Below are 22,626 nucleotides of genomic sequence, written 5' to 3'. Positions count from 1 at the left end.
TTTTTCTTTTCTTTTCATGGCTTGATAGCTTATTTATTTCTCCCCAGCTTTATTAATGCATAATTGACAATTAAAATTATATACCATATTTTGCCATGTATAATGCACAAACTTTCAGGGAAAAAAATCATTTTAATTTTTTAATTCAAATTTTTATTTGTTTACATTCAGGTAATTGTTGTTTTGTATTATAAAGGAATTTTAGCATTTATTTTTTAATGTATTATGGTGTAAGAAATTTTATGTAATAAATAATTACAAAACACAAGAACAGATACAAGGTTCAAGAAATTTTATATAATGGTAACAAATTTCTGATATTTACACATCATAGAAGGCCAAGAACTCTTTGTTGTTGCAAGTTCATCGTAAGTTCAACAAAACAGATTATCATATTCCAGGGTATTATTTTGCATACAGATATTGTTATTGATTTATAGAGTTATGCTTTTAACTCATAAGCATAAATAAAAATATTAAAAACATTTACGTAGGTACGATATTAGTACTATCCATGTATAATGTGCATTCTTATTTTTCCCTCACAAATTTGGGCAAAAAAGTATGCATTATACATGGCAAAATATGATATCTTTAAGGTATACAAGTTGATGATTTGATATACATATACACTGTAAAGTAATCATCACACTCAAGGTAATTATATCCGTTACCTCACTCAGTTCCTTTTTCGTGTGTGTGTATGTGTGTATGTGTGTGTGTATAGAAAACTTAAGATCTAAACTCTTAGCAAGTTTTAATTACACAATATAGTGTTGTCAACTATAGTCACACTGTTATACATTCGATCTCCAGAACTTATTAATCTTAAATAATTGAAATTTTGTACCCCTTGACGAATATCTCACCATTTCCCCTCCTCCCATACTTTTAACCTACCTATATCATTGGAGGTGAAGTAAGTCTCATGTAGACAGAATAAATTTCTATCAGTTAAAAATGTCCATTCTCTTTCTTTTAGTTGGTGTGTTTTGACCATTAATGTAATTATTGATGTTTAGATCTAGGTCTATCATATTATTGTTTGTTTTCTGTTTGTTTTCTCTGTTTCATTCATTTAATTCACCCTTCCTGCCTTTTTTTTTTTTTTACTAAACTGCACTGTAGGAATTTTGTTGTAGTTGTTGGTTTACTTGTTTTTGTTTTTAGTGAATGTTCTAAGGATTATAGAGTACACACTTAACTTTTCATCATCATTTACAATAAATTTTATAGCAATTTAGTTGGAATATAGAACCACACCATCTTATATATCCCTTTCCTCTTTACGCTGTAGTTGTGTCATATGTTACATCTACATGCATTGAAAGCAGTAACATACAATATTATGTTTTTACATTCAATAGTCTCACCTATTTTAAATAACTCAAAAGGAGGAAATAGCCTATTACATTTACCAAGATATATGCCAATTTTATTACTCTTCTTCCTTTCTTATATTCCAAGTTTCCTTCTGATCTCATTTGCCTTCTTTCTGAAGAACTTTTAGTAATCCTTTTAGATCAAGTCAGCTTGCTAAATATATTCTTAGTTTTACTTAATCTGAGAATGTTTATATTTCACCTTTATTCATGAAGGGTAATTTTGCTGGTTATAGAAGTCTGAATTCACAATTCTCTCTCCCCCCCCCCAGCATTTGAACAATGCCCCATTTCTCTTGCCTCCCTGGTTTCTGATGAGAAATAAGGAATAATTCAAATTATAGCTCTCCAACAGGTAATATGTTGTTTATTTTTTGGCTGCTTTTAAGATTTTTTTTCTTTACTTTTCAGTAGTTTGATTTTAATGTGTCTGGGTGCGGGTTTCTTTAAGTTTTTCCTTTTTAGAATTTGAGCTGTTTGAATCTGTAGTTTCTCTCTTTCACCAAACTTGGAAAGTTTTTTGCACCACACTCTTCCTCCTGTCTTCTAGGACCCTGGTGACATGAATGCTAGACCTTTTGTTACTGTCCCACAGGTCCCTGAGACTGGTTTTTTCTTCTCTCAATATTTTTTCCTTCTGTTTTCAGATTGGACAATTTCTATTGTTTTGTCTCCAAATTCACTTATTCTTTACTCTGGTATCTCTATTCTGCTACTTTGCCCATCCTATGAATTTTTTAAACCTTGGAAACTGTATTTTTGGTTCTGAAATTTCCACTGGCTTCCTCATATTTTCCATTTCTGTCTTTTCACTAATTTCAAACAGTGTTTTCTCTTACTTCCTGGGTCATTTTCATTATAGCTGCTTTAGAGTCTCTGTTGAATAATTCCAACATCTCTGTTGCTTAATGATTACATTTTCCTTTGTGAGTTGAGATTTCCTTGTTCTTTGTATGCTGGGTAATTTTGGATGGTATCCTGGACTTTCTGAATATTATGTTGTAAGACTTTAGGTTTTGTTTAAGGTTATGGTGAATTTTGGTATATATTTTTTAGCAGGTAATCAACCAGGTTCAATTTAGACTGTAAGTTCCAATCAGACTTCTGTGGGTTATGGTTTCAATGGAAGTTCCATTTTCAAAGCCTTTGCAGTCAGGTTTGGTTCTGTCCCGTGTGCCCATTTGGGACTTATATTCAGTTGTCAAGGTCTATGGTATACTGTTTAGGGTCTGACCCATGCCTGTGTGACTTGAGATGAGCCCAGAAGTTCACAAGCAACTTTGGGGATCACTTTCTTGAGTTCCTCTACCTTGGTGATCTCCCTAGTACTTTCTGGTTCCCCGGGGGCAGCAGTTTTTGCTTCTCTGATCAGAAAGATGGGCTTTATTTACCCTGCTCTTTGCCTGCTGCCACCAATGGGTTCATATTAAAGGTTGAACAACGGGGAGACAAGGACAGAAAAAAAGCAATGTGGGTTCACCGCATATTCCTGGTATTACATCATTCTGATCAGAAACGAAGATTTCCCCATTCTCAGAGTTTTAGGTTCCTGTGCTATTGCTGTCATTGTCACCTCCACTGCTGCAGCAACCGAAAGATCACTTGGGAGCTGCACAAGAGAACAAATACATTGGGGTACTTCCCCCACTGCCTTTGAGCTTGAAGAGACCTTGCTTATTAGGCCAGAAGTAGAGGACTTCTCCTGTATCTCTCTCTATCCATGTCCTGAAACGTCTTTATGTGTTTTGGGCTATGTTTAGTCCAGAGGGAGTAAACAGAGGAAAAACAAAACTGGTAAACTCTTGGGTAGTTAGGCAGTACTTCAAATTTCGGTTGTATTCCCCAGTCTGCTTGCCACTATTTGCTTTTCATATACCTGAAATAGTTTCATGTGTTTCATCCATATTCTACAGCTGTATTCAGTGGGAGGCAGGCAGTGGTGTGTGCTTTCTCAGTCTTACCCCAAACTGGAGCCAATCATTCCAACAAATGGTAGTGAGAGAAAAATGATTTTAACTCAAACACTAAGCAAAATGTATAGCATGTACCATAAGCTGGCTGTCTAAAGCCAACAAGCTGAGTCAAAAGAAACTCATTTTAGAACTGATAAACCTCAGCTGATCCTTGCCGTGATCAATGACGTTTCATTCACTATGCCATCTGGCGTTTGTTTGCTATCACTGAAAATACATTCAATCTGGCAATTGTTGCAAATATAGGTTGTCTGCAGTATTATCAGAGGCAAGTCAGTGCCCTTGTTATTCTTATAAGTCTTATAAGCATTTGACATCTTGAGGGAACTGCTGAGTAACACATTTTTTTTTTAAAAAAGCCTAATCAGAGCAATTCTAAACTTTTACATGCAAAAGCATGCTCAAATCTGTAGAGTACTATTATATCACCACTCTGCTGAGATGGCTAGCCGTGCGACCACTGCTTTGTGCATTGACTATTAACATGCCATCAATAGAGATGAACCAGCCATATGCACAGTGTACATTTCTGAAAAGTTGTGAATAAAATACATTTTGAATAGTGAATTCATTGGAACTCTCTAATGAACCCTTTTGTAATGCAAATCACTGTTGCCTGATTTTTGGTATTACACATGTGATTGTGTCCTAAATCAGGTTTAAATATTTGTATTTAGACTTGTTTACCCCATTTTTTGAGTCAGCTTCTCTAACTCACAGGTCAGCCTGGGGCAACATGGCAGATTTGTCTACCTGATGCACATGGCTTTTGGGGCTGTATTATGTATGCTTTTAGCAACTGCTGGGCAGCAGGACACAGTACGTAATTAGCTGTATTTGCATTTATCAGGATGCAATCACATTTGATTAAGTAGGCCGTTCATTTCACTCAAGGCTGAAAGTGCTCTCCTGAGGAGAGGTGCCTGTGTTTGGGTCTGGGGGGGCCAGGGAGAGCCTCACACACAAAGTGACGCTCTGCTGGTCACTTATGGACTTTGCAAATAACCTCGAGAAGTCATTTGGCTCCCTAGCGCTTTTCTCTTTTCCCGAACTGCAGATATTTTCATAACCCAATATTTTCATTAATGACAGGAAGAATTTCCAAATCCTTCTAAGTGCTTTTATGCACAAATATTTCCTTCATCCTAATTTGTAGAGAGATAAATTGTTACTGTTGTTCCCTCTTAATACACTGAGGCTCAATAATGTCAGGAGAATAAAGTGTAACAGCATCAAAGAGGAACTCACAATGTTTGTCAATCCCAACACACATGCTCTTTCTTCTACAACCTACTAGCACTGAAACTAGTGTTAAGAATAGACTCACAAAGAAGTGTTTCCTGTTTCATTCCACTTGGCAAAGTACAAAAAGGTTTATTTATTTAACGTAAAGTATGGGTATTACTTTAGATTGCAACTGCAAAGTCGAGTTTTCACCATTTATTTGATGAATTTAAATTCAACTATTTCCCTCTGTGTAATACTTTGGAGACTGATTCTGTATGATTCCTGGTGTGTGTGGATGAAAAACGTATCAACATTGTTCAGTTAGTTATTCGCAACCACAGGTAGCACTTATTTTTTGTAAACTGTAGCATGGAGAGGTATTGTTCTGCCCACCTTTTTTGACAGTGTGACAGGGTCTGTTTGAAGCAATTTGTCATGTTTTTCTCTTTTTGTTAGATTTTTGCAAAGGCATAAAAAAAAAGCATTCTTCTTGTTACCTGTAAGATCTTTCTTGTTTCCATTTCTGTAAGAACAAATATCAACAGTACAGATTCTGTTTGTTTCTGAGTGACTACGGGTTAAATGGGCAAGGCTTTCACTCATGGCACTTTCACATGGAATCTTATTACACTTTATGAGGTTATCATCATCCTCTGAAATTGTCATTCATTATGGGTGTGTTCATCCTAACATTTTGCAGTTGGGAGACAGCTGGAAGATACTGTGTTGTGGCCTGCAGCTGCCCACCGAATTCTTCCAATATAATGAAATAAAAATGGCTGTATGTGCATAATTCTTCCCTTTTCAATATTATCAATAAAATGTTTTATCTCCCCAAATTATGCAACTAAACTGAGTTGTATAGCAGCCTGTTGCCTTAATAGTTGTAGGCTGGCAGGTCCCATGTTCTCATCAACAGAGCACATTCAAATACGTCCTCTGTCAATGAAATATGACAAGAGGTTAAATCATTATAATCAAATTGGCACTGGAGTTCTAATCTTATCTGATTATAATTTGTCATCATACACAGTGTGACTAGAAGGTGATGACTGATTCCATAGAAATCACTCATTTTTCTTTGTAGTGACACCCGATTCATATCCCATGAAAATTAATTCTCTGAAATCAATAACATACTCAAATTAGGATTTTTCTAAGCAAATATTTATCCAGATGATAGATAATTATTTAGAACACAAAAAAAGTCAGGTTTTCCATGTTTAAACAGAGGAGTGACCTGTGTTCAAACGATCCATTATGGATCATTTAGTTGGTGAGGCCCTCCACCTTCAATGCTTGCTAGTCAGAGTGCCTTCTTGTGCCCTTGGGGGCTAGAGTGTGGAAGGGCAGACAGATAATTGAGGAACTTGAATGAAATGGTAAATAATAACAGGGTAGATAATGTTATGGCAGCAGTAGGAGAGAATTTATTTAATCCAGATATTAAGGGTAAGGAAAGGCCCGCCCCCCCCCCCCAAATATGGTGTTAAGGACTTCATAAGGTTCTAGCAATGAATAGTTTCCATCCCGAAATCTTCAGAATTTCAAAAGCCAGGAGAGAGTAGCAGAAAGAAGTCCAGCACATACAGTTTTAAATGTCAGCTTGTTAGATAGCAGCTGTGTGAATTTCGACAAATCACTTAACTCCGAGCCTCGTCATCTTGATCTGTACAGACTGGAATAACATTACACAGGTCATGAGGGCTATTCTGAAGATTAATAAACTAATATCTTTTAAGCATCTGGGACAAAACAAAGCACCAAGTAAACAGTAGTTCCCTTCACTCTAGTAATCCCTGCCACCGAGAAACACACTTTCTCTTATAATACCGAGCTCGGATTTCCATGTAATTAAGGTAGCCCTTAAAACCTGTAACATAGAACCAGATAGGAGTTGATTTGATTTGGTCACAATCAGAGTAAAGGACGATGGAGCCTCACATGGACTGCTTTGTTCTGGCACCATCGGCAATTCTGCACAAACTGAAATGCCATGAATCCTATTTTTTTATGTACTATAAAACCCCAAGATGCATGTGGAAGAAAATAAAGGCATGTACTGGCCCTACTGCCACGGAAGGTGCACTCAGGATGATTAGAGAAGGGCGGGTCCATTTTCAGAGGTGAAAACATTTTGAAGAGATGGGGGGGTCGCTTTACAGGAGGCTGAAATAGGTGTAAAACATCGCTCAGGAAGTTGAGCAAGTGTAGGAAGGGGAAACGGTCGCCATGTATCCTGATCTCCCTGGGGCTCCATCCCGTGTGCTGCTGTCTTTCACACACCTCTCTTCAGGGTCTCGTTCATTCCCACACATTTTCAACCAGCACCTCTAGGCATTCCACCAATTGAAGGCCCACGAAATTTGACCCCAGCTCCGGCTGCTCAACATGTTAAAAATGGAGTTCATTCCCTTCTCTGAACTTCCTTGAACATTCCCTGTGAGTTCCCAGAACACAATCTGCCTAGTCATCCAAAGAAGAAAGTTCAGTTATTTTGGGCTGGTTCCTCTTTTTAGCCCCAATCTCTTGCCGCACATCCCATCGGTCCTCAAGTCCTAATCTTTTCTATCACGTCACCCTGTTGTGTGGCATTGTCCAATAGGCCAGCGCTCTCTACCCCAGTGTGCTTGGCGGATGGGGTAGTGTCAGCATCACTTGGGAGTGTGTTAAAAATGCAAAATCTCAGGTCCTACCCCAACCTACTGAATCAGAGTCTGTACGGTAACAAGTTATTGTGATGTTTATAATAAGAAATATATATTTGGTCTTTGTCCCTGTGCCTGACATACAAAATTCCAAAGATCCCTGGAATTTCCTAAGTGATAAGAGCAATAACACACCTTGATATTCATAACAAACCCCTTTCAACCGCACCTCAGTTTATGTTAATGAGGTGACTCGAAAGAGTGTAAGGGTGGAGGTTGGTTGCCAGGGAAACCAACCATGTGATTAGAGGGTTGGAACTTTCTCCAGACCTCAGGGGAAGAGAGAGAGGCTGGCGACGGAGTTCAATCATCAGTGCACAATGATTAATCTGTCATAACTAGGTAATGAAGCACCCATCAAAACCCAAAAGGATGGTAGGGTTTGGAGAGGGTTGGTGAACACGTGGAGATGAGTGGGGAGTAGAGCACCTGGAGAGGGCATGGGAGCTGTGCACCCTTTTCCCATACGTTGCCCTACACGTCTCTTCCATCTGGCTTTTCCTGAGTTACATCCTTTTATAATAAACCAGTATTTAGTAAGTAAAATGTATCTCTGGGTTCTGTGAGCTGCTCTAGCAAATTAATCGAACCCAAGGAGAGGGTCATTTGAACCTCCAATCTATAGCCAGTCAGTCAGAAGCACAGGTGACAACCCGGACTTGGCATTGGTGGCTGAAGGGGAGGCAGGGACAGTCTTGTAGGATCGAGTCCTTAACCTGTGGGATCTGAAGCTATCTCCATGTAGAAGTGAGGTAATTGCTTGGTGCTGTTAGAAAACCCACACAGTGGAATTGGTCTCAGAATTGTAGGTGTCCGGGTGAACCTGCTACAGTCATCATCAAACTTTTTCATCGTTTTCTTTTTAAAATTACAATTTAAAGATTTTCAAACATATAAGATTGCAGAAAATAATACTAAAACACTCACACACTTACCACCCAGACTTATTAGATGGCAATAATTGATAATACTTGCTTGAGATGTTTGATTTTTTAAGTAATAAAATATTAGCGTTGGAGGCCTCCTTTCTGCTCTTCTCTCTAGGGGTGACCAACTCATCCCCGTTTGCCCAGGGCCCATCTCGCTTGGGGCACTGAACATCCTGAATCCCAGGGAACCCCTCAATGTTAGGCAATCCTGAAATTCATGTGTACCCTTTTCTCCCTGAAACATTTACACATTTCCCACATGTCCTTGCTTTCCTAAGTAATACACAGAATTATTTCCTGTATGTTTTTAACTTTGTACCAATAGTATCATGTTTGGCACATTCCTTTTCTGTTCATGCTTTTCCACACAGCATTACCAGTTTTGAGATTTACTATAATGATACATTACCATGCACTGATTTATTTTAATTGTCATATCTCATTCCATTGTATGAATGTACTTTATTTATCCATTTTCCTCTGATAGAAATTTAAGTTGCTCCCAATGTTTGGCTATTTGAAATAATATTTCAAATGATATTTCAAATATTTCAGTCAACATTACAAATGTCTCCTTGTGCATTGTGCATACCTTAGAATTTTCTAGGGAATATATATAGAAGAGGTATTGCTAAGTCCTAATGTATGCCCGTCTTCATCTTTACTGCGCATAATCAAATTGCTCTCCAAGTGTTTCTAACTGTATGTTCTCCCACCAGCAGGGTGAGTCCCCTTCACCTTGGCCCACATTGCTTAGTGCTATCAGGTTTACAGAGTGTTGCCAGTCTGACGGATGTGAGATGGTATTTCATTTCCCTGCTTTAGCTAGCCAGGTGGAGTGACTCCCATACCGTCACTGTCCTTCAAGATTTCTGCTCTATCATTTTTTTTTCTGCATGTACATTGCTCATTTTCCTATTGAGGCAGTCCAGATACTAATTTTTTATGAATTACATAAATTAGAGCCATATATATATATATATATATATATTGAATTGCAAATATCTTTTCCAAGTGGGTATTTGCCTTACACTTTATCTGTGGAATTCTGTTGCTTTATATATTTAAAAAAACATTTGAGATATAATTCTCGTATCATAAATTTTTCCATTTTAAAGTATACAGTTCAGTAGTTTTAGTTTTATTGGTTCTACAGTTGTTTTAGTGGTTTGATTGTTTCTGCTTTTTATCTTTTATTTTAGAAATCTTTCCTTTCCTGATACCGTAATGCCATTCTCTCCCTTTTTGAAAGTTGTGTTTGCTTCTTGCACTTTTGTAATTAGTCCAATTGGAGTGGATTTTGGGCTGTAATGTGATGGAATGATATAATTTAATGTTGATCTCTGTGGATGGCTGATTGTCTCAGTATCGTGTATCAAATAATCCATCCACCTCTGCTGGTTTGAAATGCAGTCACTGTTATCTAAGTTCCCATATATACAAGAGTCAATTTCTAAGCTCTATATTCTATCAATTTAACTGTGAATCAATATTACACAATTTATTTTATATAACTATAATAATCTTAGTGTCTCTAAGGCATGTCTTACCACTCTGTTCTCTGTCATAACTATCTTCTTTTTTCTATGTCCTTCACTGTTCCACATTAATTTTAGTCTCAGTATGGCAAACTCAACAAAAAAATGATCTTGTGGGTTTTGATTAGAATTGCATTGCATTTACAGATCATTCAGGAAGAATCCACATTTCCCAATATTGACATCCTTACAATACTCCCACCTACGATTTGGTGTATCTATTAATTTCTTTAGCTCTCTCTTTCATCCCTTGAAATTTTTATGTAATTATATTACTCCATAAATGCCATGTGTATATTATTATTAGGTTTCTTACTGGGTGTCTTGCAGTTTTTGATGTTGTAATGAGATTTGGTTACACACACACATATTACATTTTCTAAGTGTTGCAGATATATAGGAATGCACTAATTTTTGTACACCGAGCTTGTATCCTGCAATCTTGGTAAATTCTCTTATTTGTTTTTATAGATTGAGGAGTATACAATTACCAAATCATAGCATTTTCAAATAATAACAATTTAGTTTCTTCCTTTCCAATTCTTATTGCCTCTTTTTGATTTGTCTCATTGGTTATACTGACCAAGACAGTAGGCTGTTGAATAGAAGTGGTGCTAGATGCTGGCTTGTCTTATAGTTGTCTTTAAAGAGAAGGGTTATAACATTGGATCATTAAGTATGGTGCTTGAGGTAAAGTGTGTTTTTTGTTTGTTTGTTTTTTAGATATTTATTAGGTTAAAACTTTTCTTCTCTATTCTTAGTTTGCTAAGTGTTTTCTTTTAACTTTGAGTGATGAATTTTATCAATGGTTTTTTCATTTGAGGTTGATCTTAGAATTACTCTTTTAAGAAGTCTTCCCAGATTCCACTGCATTTAGAGCTTTCCCCAGTAGATTAAGCTGTTTGTTTATAGTTCTATGTCCCCTAGCAGCTTATAAGCAATGCAGGGGCAGGAACCATGTTTGATTCAAGGCTGTGTCCCCCAGTACCTGGTATAGAACATAGAATATCTCTGTATATATTTATAGAAATAAATTGCTGAGACTCTGCTCTACAAACTTTATTTATTACTTCCTAAATACATTATGTTTCTGACAATTAAGCTTAATTTACAAAGTTAATTATGATTGAACAGAATATAGATTTGACCAAGAAAAGTTTTCGCTATCTACACATTTATATTTGCTCTTAATAAAATAATGCATAAAATGTTAATACATGTCTCCTGAGAAACAGCGACTTTCTTTGTATATCAAATATAATTTGTTACATTTTAAATCAATGCCACATTTATTTTAACATCATATTAGTTATTTATCGTTGTGTCATTACTAAAACAAAAATAAGACTCCCACAAACTTTGATTTGCTTAGTATGTACTCTTCAAAAGTGTCTCTTCTATATCTAAGTACTAAGAATATTTAAATTTAATTAATTTAAATGATGTTTTCACCAATGCCAAAGTCCTTTCAAAATACACTATATTTCTGTCAGTGTTTGAATAGCCTGCTGTGTTTTACTTTTATTTGGAATGCTCCGCTACTTAATGAGCATAGGACCTCAAATGCCATTTGAAAATATGAAACCTTAATTTTTTCACTCAGTTTTGCTTTTCTGTATAACTCGGCTCTAAAATCACAGCTGTGATATTTATTAGCTGTCTTTGCAAAACCGCGGGCAATACATCTTTCACATTTCATTTAGAAGAAAGGAAACCTAATCCCACCAGGATTTCCATTATTAGTTCTTCCTCTCGATTTTTCCCTGTGGGGATTTTGGGTTGGCCAGATGGAGCGCTGGAGATCCCCCGGACAGATCTGCATTTACAAAGGCAAACTGGAAAAGCAAAATCTGTTTGGAGTAAGGATTAAATCTTCCATCTTGTCGCCTGGCTCTCTAAGTCCAGCTCAGTCATTATTGGTTCATATTCAGTATTGTTCAATTATTCTCTTACTCACAGAGCAGCTTACCTTCATTTTCAGGAAAGTCTAACAGTAACGAGATTCAACTGCACCCTCTACTTCCTTGTATTATACCAATTCTAAAGACTACTCTACAAAACCCATGTTTACACTGGACTCTCTCTCTAGGGAATGTCAGTTCAATTTCATCAACAGCAAAAATGGAAATATCCCTTTCCATACTCATCACAGATGTTTATCTTCCATGGAGAACAGTGGCTGAATGAAATGTTTTAGAATCAATTTGTTGAGAAATTGTTTACTTCTTGAATTGGCCCAATTCTTATTTTCAAACATAGTGAGGCTTCTACTCTCCAGGTAGTTACTCTGGTGATCCAAAATGTAGGAAAAATTTCAAGGTCACATATCCTGTCATAAATGGTTCTCAATGTTTATTCCAAATCTTTTCTCTATGGAATAAATAAAAAGAATCATCATTTGCCACCTTGTCACCTTTTCCCTTTGTCTCAGGGGTTCTAAAATGTGTCCTTTCTATATAAAACCAGCTATCTTATTTCCAGAAAAATATTGAATTATTTTGATTCAGTTGAGTTAGGCACAACTCATAAATGTATGTAACCTACCAGTGAAAGCATGCAAAAGTGAGGACTCATCTTTTGTGTTACCTACTTATTTGTATGTTGTATTCAAAATGTATTCTTACCTCCTTAGCAACACTGAACAACATGGATTTTCTCAAACTGATTATTTCCTTTCTTACATCTTTGCCTTTAAAAGCCAGAGTCTCTGTCTGGAATGCATTCCCTTTCTTTAGTGTCCATTTCTGTAAACATCTACTCTTCCTTCAAACCTCTGTTCAAATTTCATTTTGTGAGGCTTTCTCTAAACATTGCTTTCTAAATACACACACACACACACACACACACACACACACACAAACCCACACAAAAACTTAGCTGTTTTCTCCAATAACGCTTCATGGAATAGTTCATCAAATTACAACTATTTGTCTACATTCTCTTCTCTTATTAGATTGCAAGATCCTAGAGGTCCCAGGATCTAGCTCAGTGCTGCCCTGGTATGGGCACTCAATATGTATTTGTCAATAATTGATTGCATGATATATGTTGACGTCAGTGAAATGATCCTTAAATTCTGGAAAATGATACTATATTTTTCTACATTGAAGTCATCATCTGTGACCATAATGATCAAAAGTAGATATGCTATTTTAAATAGACATGCTAAATAGACTTATTGTGGTGGTCATTTTGCAATATGTACAAATATCGAATCATTATCTAATACACCTGAAACTAATATAATGTTATATGTCAATTACATCTCAATTAAAAAAGGTAGATATGCTATTTTAGAAGTTTAATTTTTTTTTAAGTTGCTTCATGGGACATGAGAACATTTTACAATTCCTAACCAGAAAAGGAAAGAAAGGGGGTGAGGAGAATCTGAATTTGTCAAAATTAACTCATATTCAGGTAAAACATCAAAAAAGTAAAAAGACTTTCCAACTGAAAGGTAAATTGAAAGTTAGCTCTTGGTTATGATCTCTTCAAAATAGAGTCTTAATGGTCACTTTTCAAAAAAAAACCCAAAAAGAATTGAAATAAACAGAATTAAGGGATAAACATGTCTCCTCTCATTGTTTTGCAGGGGACAGGGGAGAGGCCTCTGCTACCAGGATCAAGTGTAGCTTACCTTACCATTTACGAACAGCCTAGAACGATCCAAATTGTATTTTTTACTCTTTTTAGCTCATAAACTGAGCCAAGATAGTTTCCATTTTTAAACAGACAAAAATAGAAACCAAATTATGACCTGTTTATAAAACTTTTCATTTAGGATACGTAACATTTTATTGTGTTTATTGCTTTCTTTCTTATTACTTTCCTGATAACCACAAACATTTAGGATTCTGTTAAGATGATTAAAATTACTTTACTAAAAATGTGCCTGGATGCTTGGAAAAGAGGAAGTATAGTTTATGAGATCCAAAATAGCAATATCCGAAAATATGTGCATGAAAGAACTTTCGTAAGCATTGTTGGAATGGTTTTCTTTTTGTCTCAATCCCCCACCCAACTTAAAAAAAAAAAAAAAAGCTTTGGGTGGAGTTAAGAACTAACTCTTTTCAAATCTTAAACAATAACTGGAAATCCTGAAAATGTATTCTACTTTATCCAGTAGGGAAAACACGTTAACCCCACCTTCTTTCTTCCACCTAGAAATTGTTTACCAATGGATTTACTTAGTAATTTCTATTTGGAACAGAAAATTCAGTTTTAACTGCCTGAAATATAATACCATCTGTGTTTATTTTCCCCAATCAACACAGTTATTTTTGTTCAAACATTACAAGTATAATAACCCAGAGACATATATCAACTCAACTAATTCTTTACTTTAACCAAATAGTGACATTAGTTAAAGGCTTGGAATATGTACCATAAAAATGTGAATCTGATTTCAAATATAAAACATATAAAGCACACCTGTAAATTTAAATTTTTTAAGTTTTATGGCTAATAAGTAATTTATGTCCTGTACATCTATTTCCCAGGGTAGAGGTGGCTGTAAGGTGAGAAATAATGGCACAACCCACACCACGATGTCAGTAGTGGACAGGGCAATGGGTCAGGAGCAGAGGATCAAAGAATCACAAATCACTGTGATGTCAGTTTCCTTATTCTATACCACCTGCTGGGCCCACTGGCACATCTACCTGGAGCAGCAGCACCTGCCATGGGGAGACCACTAGAAATAAAATTGGAATTTAGTCCTAATGTATTTTAAAGTACTTGAAAAGTGTGAAGTGATAAACAATGTGAAACATCATTATATATTTGTATTCAGGGTACTCTGAGCCGATTAATTCCTGTAAATATCACTCTGACCCTTGTGCTCTAAAAGGAAAAGACTTCGTTTCTTTTCCACCAAATCTTCCATAAGAGCAAATGCAAACATTTTATTTAGAGTTTATTAGCATTTCAAAGACTGCTTAAGATCCATTCATCAATCTTTAGTAGAGCCTGGCATTTCTTACATAGTCGTGATAGTCTGCAAGAGTATCCTGACATGGCCTCTAATCTCAGCCTCAGCTTTGATTCGAGAAAGTTTATATCGTACCAGGTTTTCTATTCTCAGGAAATGAAGAATGAGTTATAAGGTGTCTCAGTGGACGTGGTTTAGTGCCTAATCGTTCCTGGTTCCGCTTAAGCCTTAAGGCCTGAGCTAAGCCACAACAGGACAGTTCCCAAACCACCCTTAGGTTCACTTGAAAAACAAAAAGTAAGGAGAACAGAGGCTAGACTCTTGCCACTCTCTGAAAGCCACCAGTGATTTTTGGCTCAGAACATTCTTATGTTCCTAATTCTCTGCCTTTAATTTCTCCACTTGAAGGTCTGAGGAGAGGACCTGAGAGGTGTACATTTTATAGCCATGCGACCCTGACGGCAGGTCCTGCTTCTCCGTGTCCCTTTGCCCAGAAGCATCTCTAAAATAAATAATTTGTTCTGGAGAAATGCTTAACATATTCTAAGTGTATTGGCTCATTGCTTTTGGTAGTTAGGTATGCCTTTACATTGCTGATGCCTAGCCTATCTTGGGTCCCAAACTTGTTTCCTGACACTTTATTTGCATTATGTAGAGAATTGACATACCATATCTCAACTGCTTTTTTATTCATAATGTATCTTTTCTCTGATATCTACTGGATGAGTTAGACAAATACTGGTAAAATAAACTGGCAATCATTAAATGAGAAATTCTAACTTATAAATCCTCCAACAAAGCAGACAAAAAACAATTTACAATGCTCAAAAAGATCAATAATATGAATATGGTCTACTTGAAACATTATTATTATAAAGCAATAGAACATTGTTATTATATAAGCAATAAATGGATATTTATTTTAACTTCCTTCTAATAAAGGCAAGTTATTTTGTATATTAATTTGCACATTTTGTCAAATAATATAACATACTAGATAGTGATGAGTATTTAGTATCTCTAGTAGAGATTTTATGTCAATAGCCACTCTTAAAATTTCTTTCCTATACCTATAACTTAGTACTTTTTTAAAACATAACTGGGCAAGGGAAAGAGAAGTGATATTGTCGAATTTGACGGATACTCACGAGAGGATGTTCCCAATATAGGCGTAGTAGGAGCAACAGTAGGGCGTGGTCCCATCACAGCAGTAAGATCTGCAGTCTTTGCCACACTGAGCAAGGCAATCGTCTGCAAAATAAAAACCACATACATCCAATTACAGTTCTGAAATCACAGCTTCATGAAACATTACTCCATTTCATACCTTATCTGGGCAACAACCACTCTCTAGTGCATTTAGATTTTCATTTTACGTACTTAGACTCATCTGTAAACATCTAAACTAGTATTCCTTCCCTATTAGACTTAAAGCTAGAAAAGGCAAAGACCATTCTTTGACTCTCCTGCATCAAGCATCGTAATTGATAGTCAGAGTTGAATGGACAATGAAGGCAGAGATGAATGATCCAACTCATCGGTCATTCAATTTGTCAACTGAGTTCTTATGATAATTTTTAAATGATAAAGTCTTTTGGATTTGACTCTCAACTTCATTTAGTGGAAAAGTATTATTGACATGAATAATGTCAACAGCCGATCATTTTTTAAAATGTATATTTTTTCATGACAATGTATTATATGCTTTTCTTCCTCTCCCATTTTTTACCTTGAAAACCACAGTTTGCCTACATGTGGTAACACAAATGAGTCTGCATATTCTGTCAGTACATTTGGATTCGCAGATAAGAAGTTCCCCTAGATAATTAACTTGTGAATAATTAAGAATTTATTTAATGTCAGATTTAAGAGTCAATAAGTATGTGAATGGGGAAAGATCTTTTCAGATTTTAAAAAAGACATGTTGGAGCTCACAAAACCAAATTATTGTCTTTTTTTCCCCATATGTTATATGGGAAAATTATACCAAAAATGTTGATAAAAATTACCCTGGCTTTTAAAAATTCTTTATTCCACCCAAATAACTAATGTTTAACAAGTTAAGGTTACCATTTAGTTATAATCAGTGGTATAAGTTATAATGGTACACAATTAGGGAAATATTAAGTATAGTCTGATAATTTAAGTTACATGTTCAAGAATCACAAAATAAGCATTTCCAACTCAATCTCTGAAGGTAATGGCAACTGTTATCTAAATTATATAAGACTTTTGCTTTCTCATTAAAGTAATAGCAAAAGTACAGAAGTTGTATTTACTTACATGTCGATGCAATTTATTTATTTAGAAAGGAAAATTTAGATTTTGCTTTTAAATCACCTCCCTGCCAAGATTATTTTTTTACAAAAATATATGATCAAAAAGTAGCAAAATTCATTCACCTTTATCAATAATGCATGGCCTTTGTAGAACAAGTCCATATTTTCTTCCCTTAATTTTATTTCTACCTCATAAATTAATAAACCTTAATGCTTTCTTCTGGGATGTGGTAAGAAGAAAAGAGAGGGGAAAATAATTACCTCTGTAAGAAGCAGTAACTCTACTTAAATCTACTTGTAAATTTTGAAGACAGAAACACAATCTAATGATTTATTGACAGTGTATGCTTTTTGCAGAGTGCATAACGCTTTCTCAGGCTATTTATTTTATCATTTTCCCAGTGAATGTCTATAGCTTTCATTTTTTGTGCTGTTTAATTAATTCAAATATTTAAAGTGGTCAGTTATCTCAAGCACTTAGCAGGGATGTTAGTTTAGCTTCATGCTTTTAAATGCTATAAAAGGCATTCCGATAGTGGGGGAGCTGATGTCCCCACTCATTCTGTGGAAGCAGGACAGACAACCAGTGTGTAAGTAGGCATGAGGTGCCTTTTAAATGAGCCCAGGACAGTGATATCTTATTAAGCGCTCCATGAATATTAAAGATTCAATTACTACTTTTGTACGCCCATTACTATTATTATAAGGACATGGTGTTATCAAATATTCTGAGCCAATGTTACAGGAAACCAAGCCCCAAATCTTGTAGCCAAGAAGCTGGATTTTACCTGCAGCAAACATCTAGAGATCGTGTCACACACACTGTTCATTATTTTTATGGCATTTTCCAGTGCTTTTGTCTATTTCCAAGAATTAAATAACTGAAAAAGGCAGATTTAATAGCATTGCCAGTAGATCCACTATCACATTTCCAAACTGAGGTTTCAACCACACCTCAGAGCTTATTGTGATGTCAGTTTCTTTGAGAATAATTCTATGAAAATCAGAGTTTGGATGATCCAGAAGCGTTTTTCCCCTTGTAAAGGAATGGAACGTCCCGACGGTCTTCAGAAAATCAATAATATTACTTCTAACATTCAAGTTAATACCCTTGACAATTAGCTTGTTCGAACGTTCTTCAATGGCTTTAATGAAAGGCATGAACTGGAGGAAGGCTCCCTCTCCTTGCCCCACCACAAGGAATACACAGTACAGGAAAAGCAGCATCTGGCTCCAAGCACTTGCTCACAAATGGTTCTTGTAAGCTGAGGATAAGAGAGGAAGGAAAGGGAGGGGACAGAAGTCACTGGTGAGGCCGGGAGGGCAGAACCTTGGCCAAATCCTGTCTTTGTGGCCTACAAGTGGGAGCGGATCATAATATAAACACTTCAATGGGTCTCTTTCCCAAAGTGACTCCGCAACATGATGCTTCAGGTATAGGAACCTTGCTCTTATTTCCTTAACAAAGGGAACACGAATTTCATGCACTTGCTTTGGGGAAAATAATTCAGGTTATGGACAGCGCATCTCCTTCGGTTTCTGTCCCACTGAAGCTGGTGATTCTTTGAACAGGGTGTCTGAACTATTTTTATTTCTGCAGTGTTCTCCCATCTCACCCTAATCCTCACTTTCAACCGTATCTCTTAGTTCTGACCAAACTGTATGATCTATTTTCACACATGACATCTCCTGGGTTTTGCCTTTGTTCACCCTATGTCCTACTCCACCTCCTATATCCTGCAAAGGTCTAGTTTAAAAGCCTTCCTCAATTCAATTTTTCTGAGCAAATATTTACTGAGTTCCATGTACTGGCCAGGTGTTTGATAAGTCTCTGAGCAAAACAGACATTATCTTACATTCCTAAGCCAGCAATAAGGTACCCCCTCCTTTGAACACCTACGGCAGGCACATGATGGTACCTCTCCTAGGACACATACAGAGTAATGGGCCCACTTTACCTCCTAGATAAGATGGAGAGCATGACCTCTGTTCTATATATCACTCGCCATATCTCTCTCGTAAATATTAGTTGAATGAGCATAGCAAGCATAAAAAGTCCTCTGAAATAAAGAGCTCAGGAATTAACACCAAAGAGCACATTAGATAAACATTTGTTATCAGAGACAGTAAGCTTCGTATGAAAGACAGTTGGTCGGCATAGTATTATTGGCATGAGATTACATACTTTGTAGTTTACCGAGGAGGGAAGCGGAAAGAGAAAAGAAATGAATGGAGAGGATACTTTCTAAACTAACCCACCTTTCCGCTGGCCAACCTTGTGGGTTTCCTGAACTCTGGGGGGTTGTGAACCGAGCACTAGAGGAGGAAGAGGAAGGTTAGGAAAAGCATGCAAATGAGAAGCTTAGTGTTGACCACAAGGGATAAAACAGACAACAGAATAAGTTGTTCAATGGTTTGGTTGAGTAAGGGCAAGTCAGGGTATTAAAGTTTTATTTGCTGTGTTCTATTTTCTTATTTTTGTAGTCTTTTGATAAACAGAGGAGGTGGAAAAAATTACCATTGCTTCAACCAAACTGTTAAAGAGAGTTTAATATAAAACTAATAGTAACGTGATTGATCTTGTCAGTCCCTCAAGCGCTGAAAACCTTGTATGATTTAAGTAAAAGGAATAAGTGTAAACAGATCAGAACGTGGGTTCTCCTCATTAAATAGGAAGTGCTTTTCCCACTTTTATGAATTTCTGCATTTGAATGTCAGCATTTTCCCTGCAATAAAATAGCTTTAAAACAACTTATAGAAACCACTAGTTTGCATTTTAACAAACAGATTGACAATTTCTATAAAAATTATTGGGACTCATTTCTGGCAAGGATGAAAGAGAAACTCAGTTCTTTTGCTGTTCAGATAACAATGTTGAAGAACGTCTTCATTTCACTTGTAGTATCTTTGTAAATAAGAAAAGGTAAATCACAGTACTACACATAAATTTAGCATTGCAAGGAATTATATGGAATTAGAGACATGAAAACATTTTGCAAAGAGCTTTGCTTTTTAGCCTGTTTTGTGAATAAGAAACAGATGCAAACCCACATGTGTAATTAACTTTATACAAGAATAACCAATGGGAGACCACATCATTGGCCTCCATATTAATCACAAAACAAGAAAACTGCTTTGCTCCATCAATTATTAGCAATTCTCACTAAGAGTAATTAAGAGAAAGGAAATAAGATGCCATTCACCAATAAACATGTGCTTAACTAAATCAAGGAACACATTAGACTCTGGGTGAATTCATGCCTCTCAAAATCCTTATGTTTGACCTCAAAGCATCCCGTTGCCCAGTCTACCACACTTGAGAATCATCTTCCAAAAAATAAAAACAAAGGTCTAATGCTCTGGGGGTGGAGGGGCAGTGAGTAACCTATACTGAAGTGGAGAAGTCACCCCGTTAGTTTATTTTAAAACTTCAGCGATAACCTCTAAACTTCAGGTGCTTTGTGAAAACGCTTTCCGCACACTCCTTAGCTTCCGCCCTCTCGCCCAGATTCCTGAGTCTTGGATACGGCTGGACAAATTTTACGCTATCCAGACAGTAAAATTCCCTAAATGTGGGATTGAGGTTTTCACGTTGCTTTGCGGAGGGAGAAAGGAAAAGAGAGGTAAAAAGGGAACGTTAAAGGCGAGGAACAGTACAAAACCGCGTGGAGATCGAGCCGAGGGTTACGTGCCCCGCGGGGACCACCCGATCTTTGCGCTCCTCCAAAGGTCCCAGGGTGTCCCGCCCTGACCGCGTCGCCCCGAGTGTGACCCAAACGCAGCCCCAAGTCTTTTCCCTTCTCCCGCCGCCGATGTCACTGACCTGCGTAGACAAAGAACATGACCAACTTCGAAAGCAAGACCCCTGGACACACGGGCAGCCTCCGCTCGTCCATCCAAGCCGGTGGCCGGAGGTTGCGCGCTGGGACAGACAGACAGACAGAGAGACTAGAGCCGAGCCAGGGCTGGGAGTGAAGGAGAGCCCGGAACGGGAAGGGGATGGAGGCGGTCAGACGGAGACAGCTGCGCTCCCGAGAGGGGGGTCGCGCGGAGACCGAGCCATTGCCCCGGAAGCCTGCGAGGGGAGCCCCCCGGGCAGGGCTGGCGCCGAGGTCTCTTTGTCTCTCTCGGTGGCGCTCGTGCAGCGAAAGAAGCGGCAGCTTCTGAGTCCCGGGCCACCGCGGGGCTCACATTTCATCTCTGCCGGTGGCACCGACGTGGGCTGGGGGCGGGGTGGCCCCCGACTCCTCCCCAAGCTCCAGTTTTCCCATCTATTACTGGGACCGTGGGCCTCTCCTGAAGGACTTTTTTCTAACCCTTTGCTATGGAGTTTATCAAGCTGCTTTTACACCTTGCCCTACACCCCCCCCCCCTTTTTAAGCAATAGATGAAAAAGAACCTTTTTTATCTGTCAATAAATGGAGGAAATTTTCAGGATGGAAGGTATTGGACAAAGAAAGCCAGTGAAGGAACACTGTCATGGATTTACTGGCCTATGCAATGAGACAAGAGGAAGAATATAGAATTATAAAAATTGAAAGCAAAATTATCATGTGTAAATGATATGTTTGTATACATGGGAAATCAAACATAATTAACTATAGAGCTCTTTTAACTAGAGTTGAGTGACTAAAAAACAATAGTTTTCTTTCATGCAATGAAAAATCAGTTAGAAAGTTATGTTATATGCTTGAAGGAATAAAAGACATAAATAAGTAAACAGAGAGACTTCTGTTGACTAAAAAAAAATAAAAATAAACAGTATAAAGGTAAGATTCCCAAAATCTATAAATCTGGGAATTAAACCGAACTCAATAAAAATACCAACATTAATTTTTTTTCAAACCAATGTTTCTAAAGTTTACATAGAATATAAACATGTAAAAATATCTATTAAAAATGACAGTGAATGGGATAAGCCTCAACAGATAATAAATTATAATATCACAATAATTTAAAAAGTTTTGATTAACACTACAACAGATAGGCTCAATGAAACAGACTAGAGAATCTTGCCACCCCCTCACCCCCAAAATATAACTATGTACAGATTTTAATTTATGGTTAAAAAAAAGTATCATTTTAAAGCAAAGAGGCGAATAATGGGTAACTCAATGAATTGTGCTGGGGCCGTGAGTAGACAGACATCCGTGACGTCTTATTGCCTTTCATCAAAATAAATTCTATCTGAATTAAAAATTTAAGTTTAAAGATGCAATTATGAAAGTATTGGATAAAAGAATGAGAGGATGACATTTAAAGAAAGATGGAATAGAGAATGTTTTTCTCATCATTACAAAAAAAATCTCAGAAACCATAAAAGAAAAACAATGAACAATTTGAACCCATAAGAATGAAAACTTTCTGTATATGATAAGCCAAGCATTTAACTAGCAAAAATATTTGCAATGCATAAGATAGACAGAGGCCTGGTTTTCTTAATATATAAGGAGCTTAAAAAAATCAGTAAGGAAAAGAAGACAACCAATAGAAAACTGAGCAGGGATATTAACATATTATATATATATATATATATATATATATATATATATATATATATATGTCTATATATATGTCTTCTAGTCTTCTAAACATTTAGAAGATGCTCATCCTTACTCCAAAAAAAGAAAAAAGTAAAAAACAAGTTTTAAGGAGAGCAA

At 36.7% G+C, this 22,626-nt stretch overlaps 1 protein-coding gene across 1 annotated transcript in view; it reads right to left on the bottom strand.

The window, feature by feature from the left end:
• Nucleotides 1-21,155, bottom strand: part of CYYR1 (cysteine and tyrosine rich 1) — a 96,899-nt gene extending 75,744 nt beyond the window's left edge. The window contains exons 1-2 of the mRNA XM_019662016.1: nt 20,790-21,155; nt 15,836-15,938 (exon numbers count right to left, since the gene is read on the bottom strand). Coding sequence (XP_019517561.1) covers nt 15,836-15,938; nt 20,790-20,862 — 176 coding nt within the window. The 5' untranslated portion in view covers nt 20,863-21,155. The remainder of the gene's footprint in view (nt 1-15,835; nt 15,939-20,789) is intronic.
• Between the last annotated feature and the right edge of the window lie 1,471 nt (nt 21,156-22,626).

This window comes from Hipposideros armiger, unplaced genomic scaffold, assembly GCF_001890085.2.
Source record: "Hipposideros armiger isolate ML-2016 unplaced genomic scaffold, ASM189008v1 scaffold_363, whole genome shotgun sequence".
Classification (NCBI taxonomy): Eukaryota; Metazoa; Chordata; class Mammalia; order Chiroptera; family Hipposideridae; genus Hipposideros; species Hipposideros armiger.
Note: the sequence above shows the minus strand (reverse complement) of the source record. Positions and strands in the feature narration are given on the sequence as shown.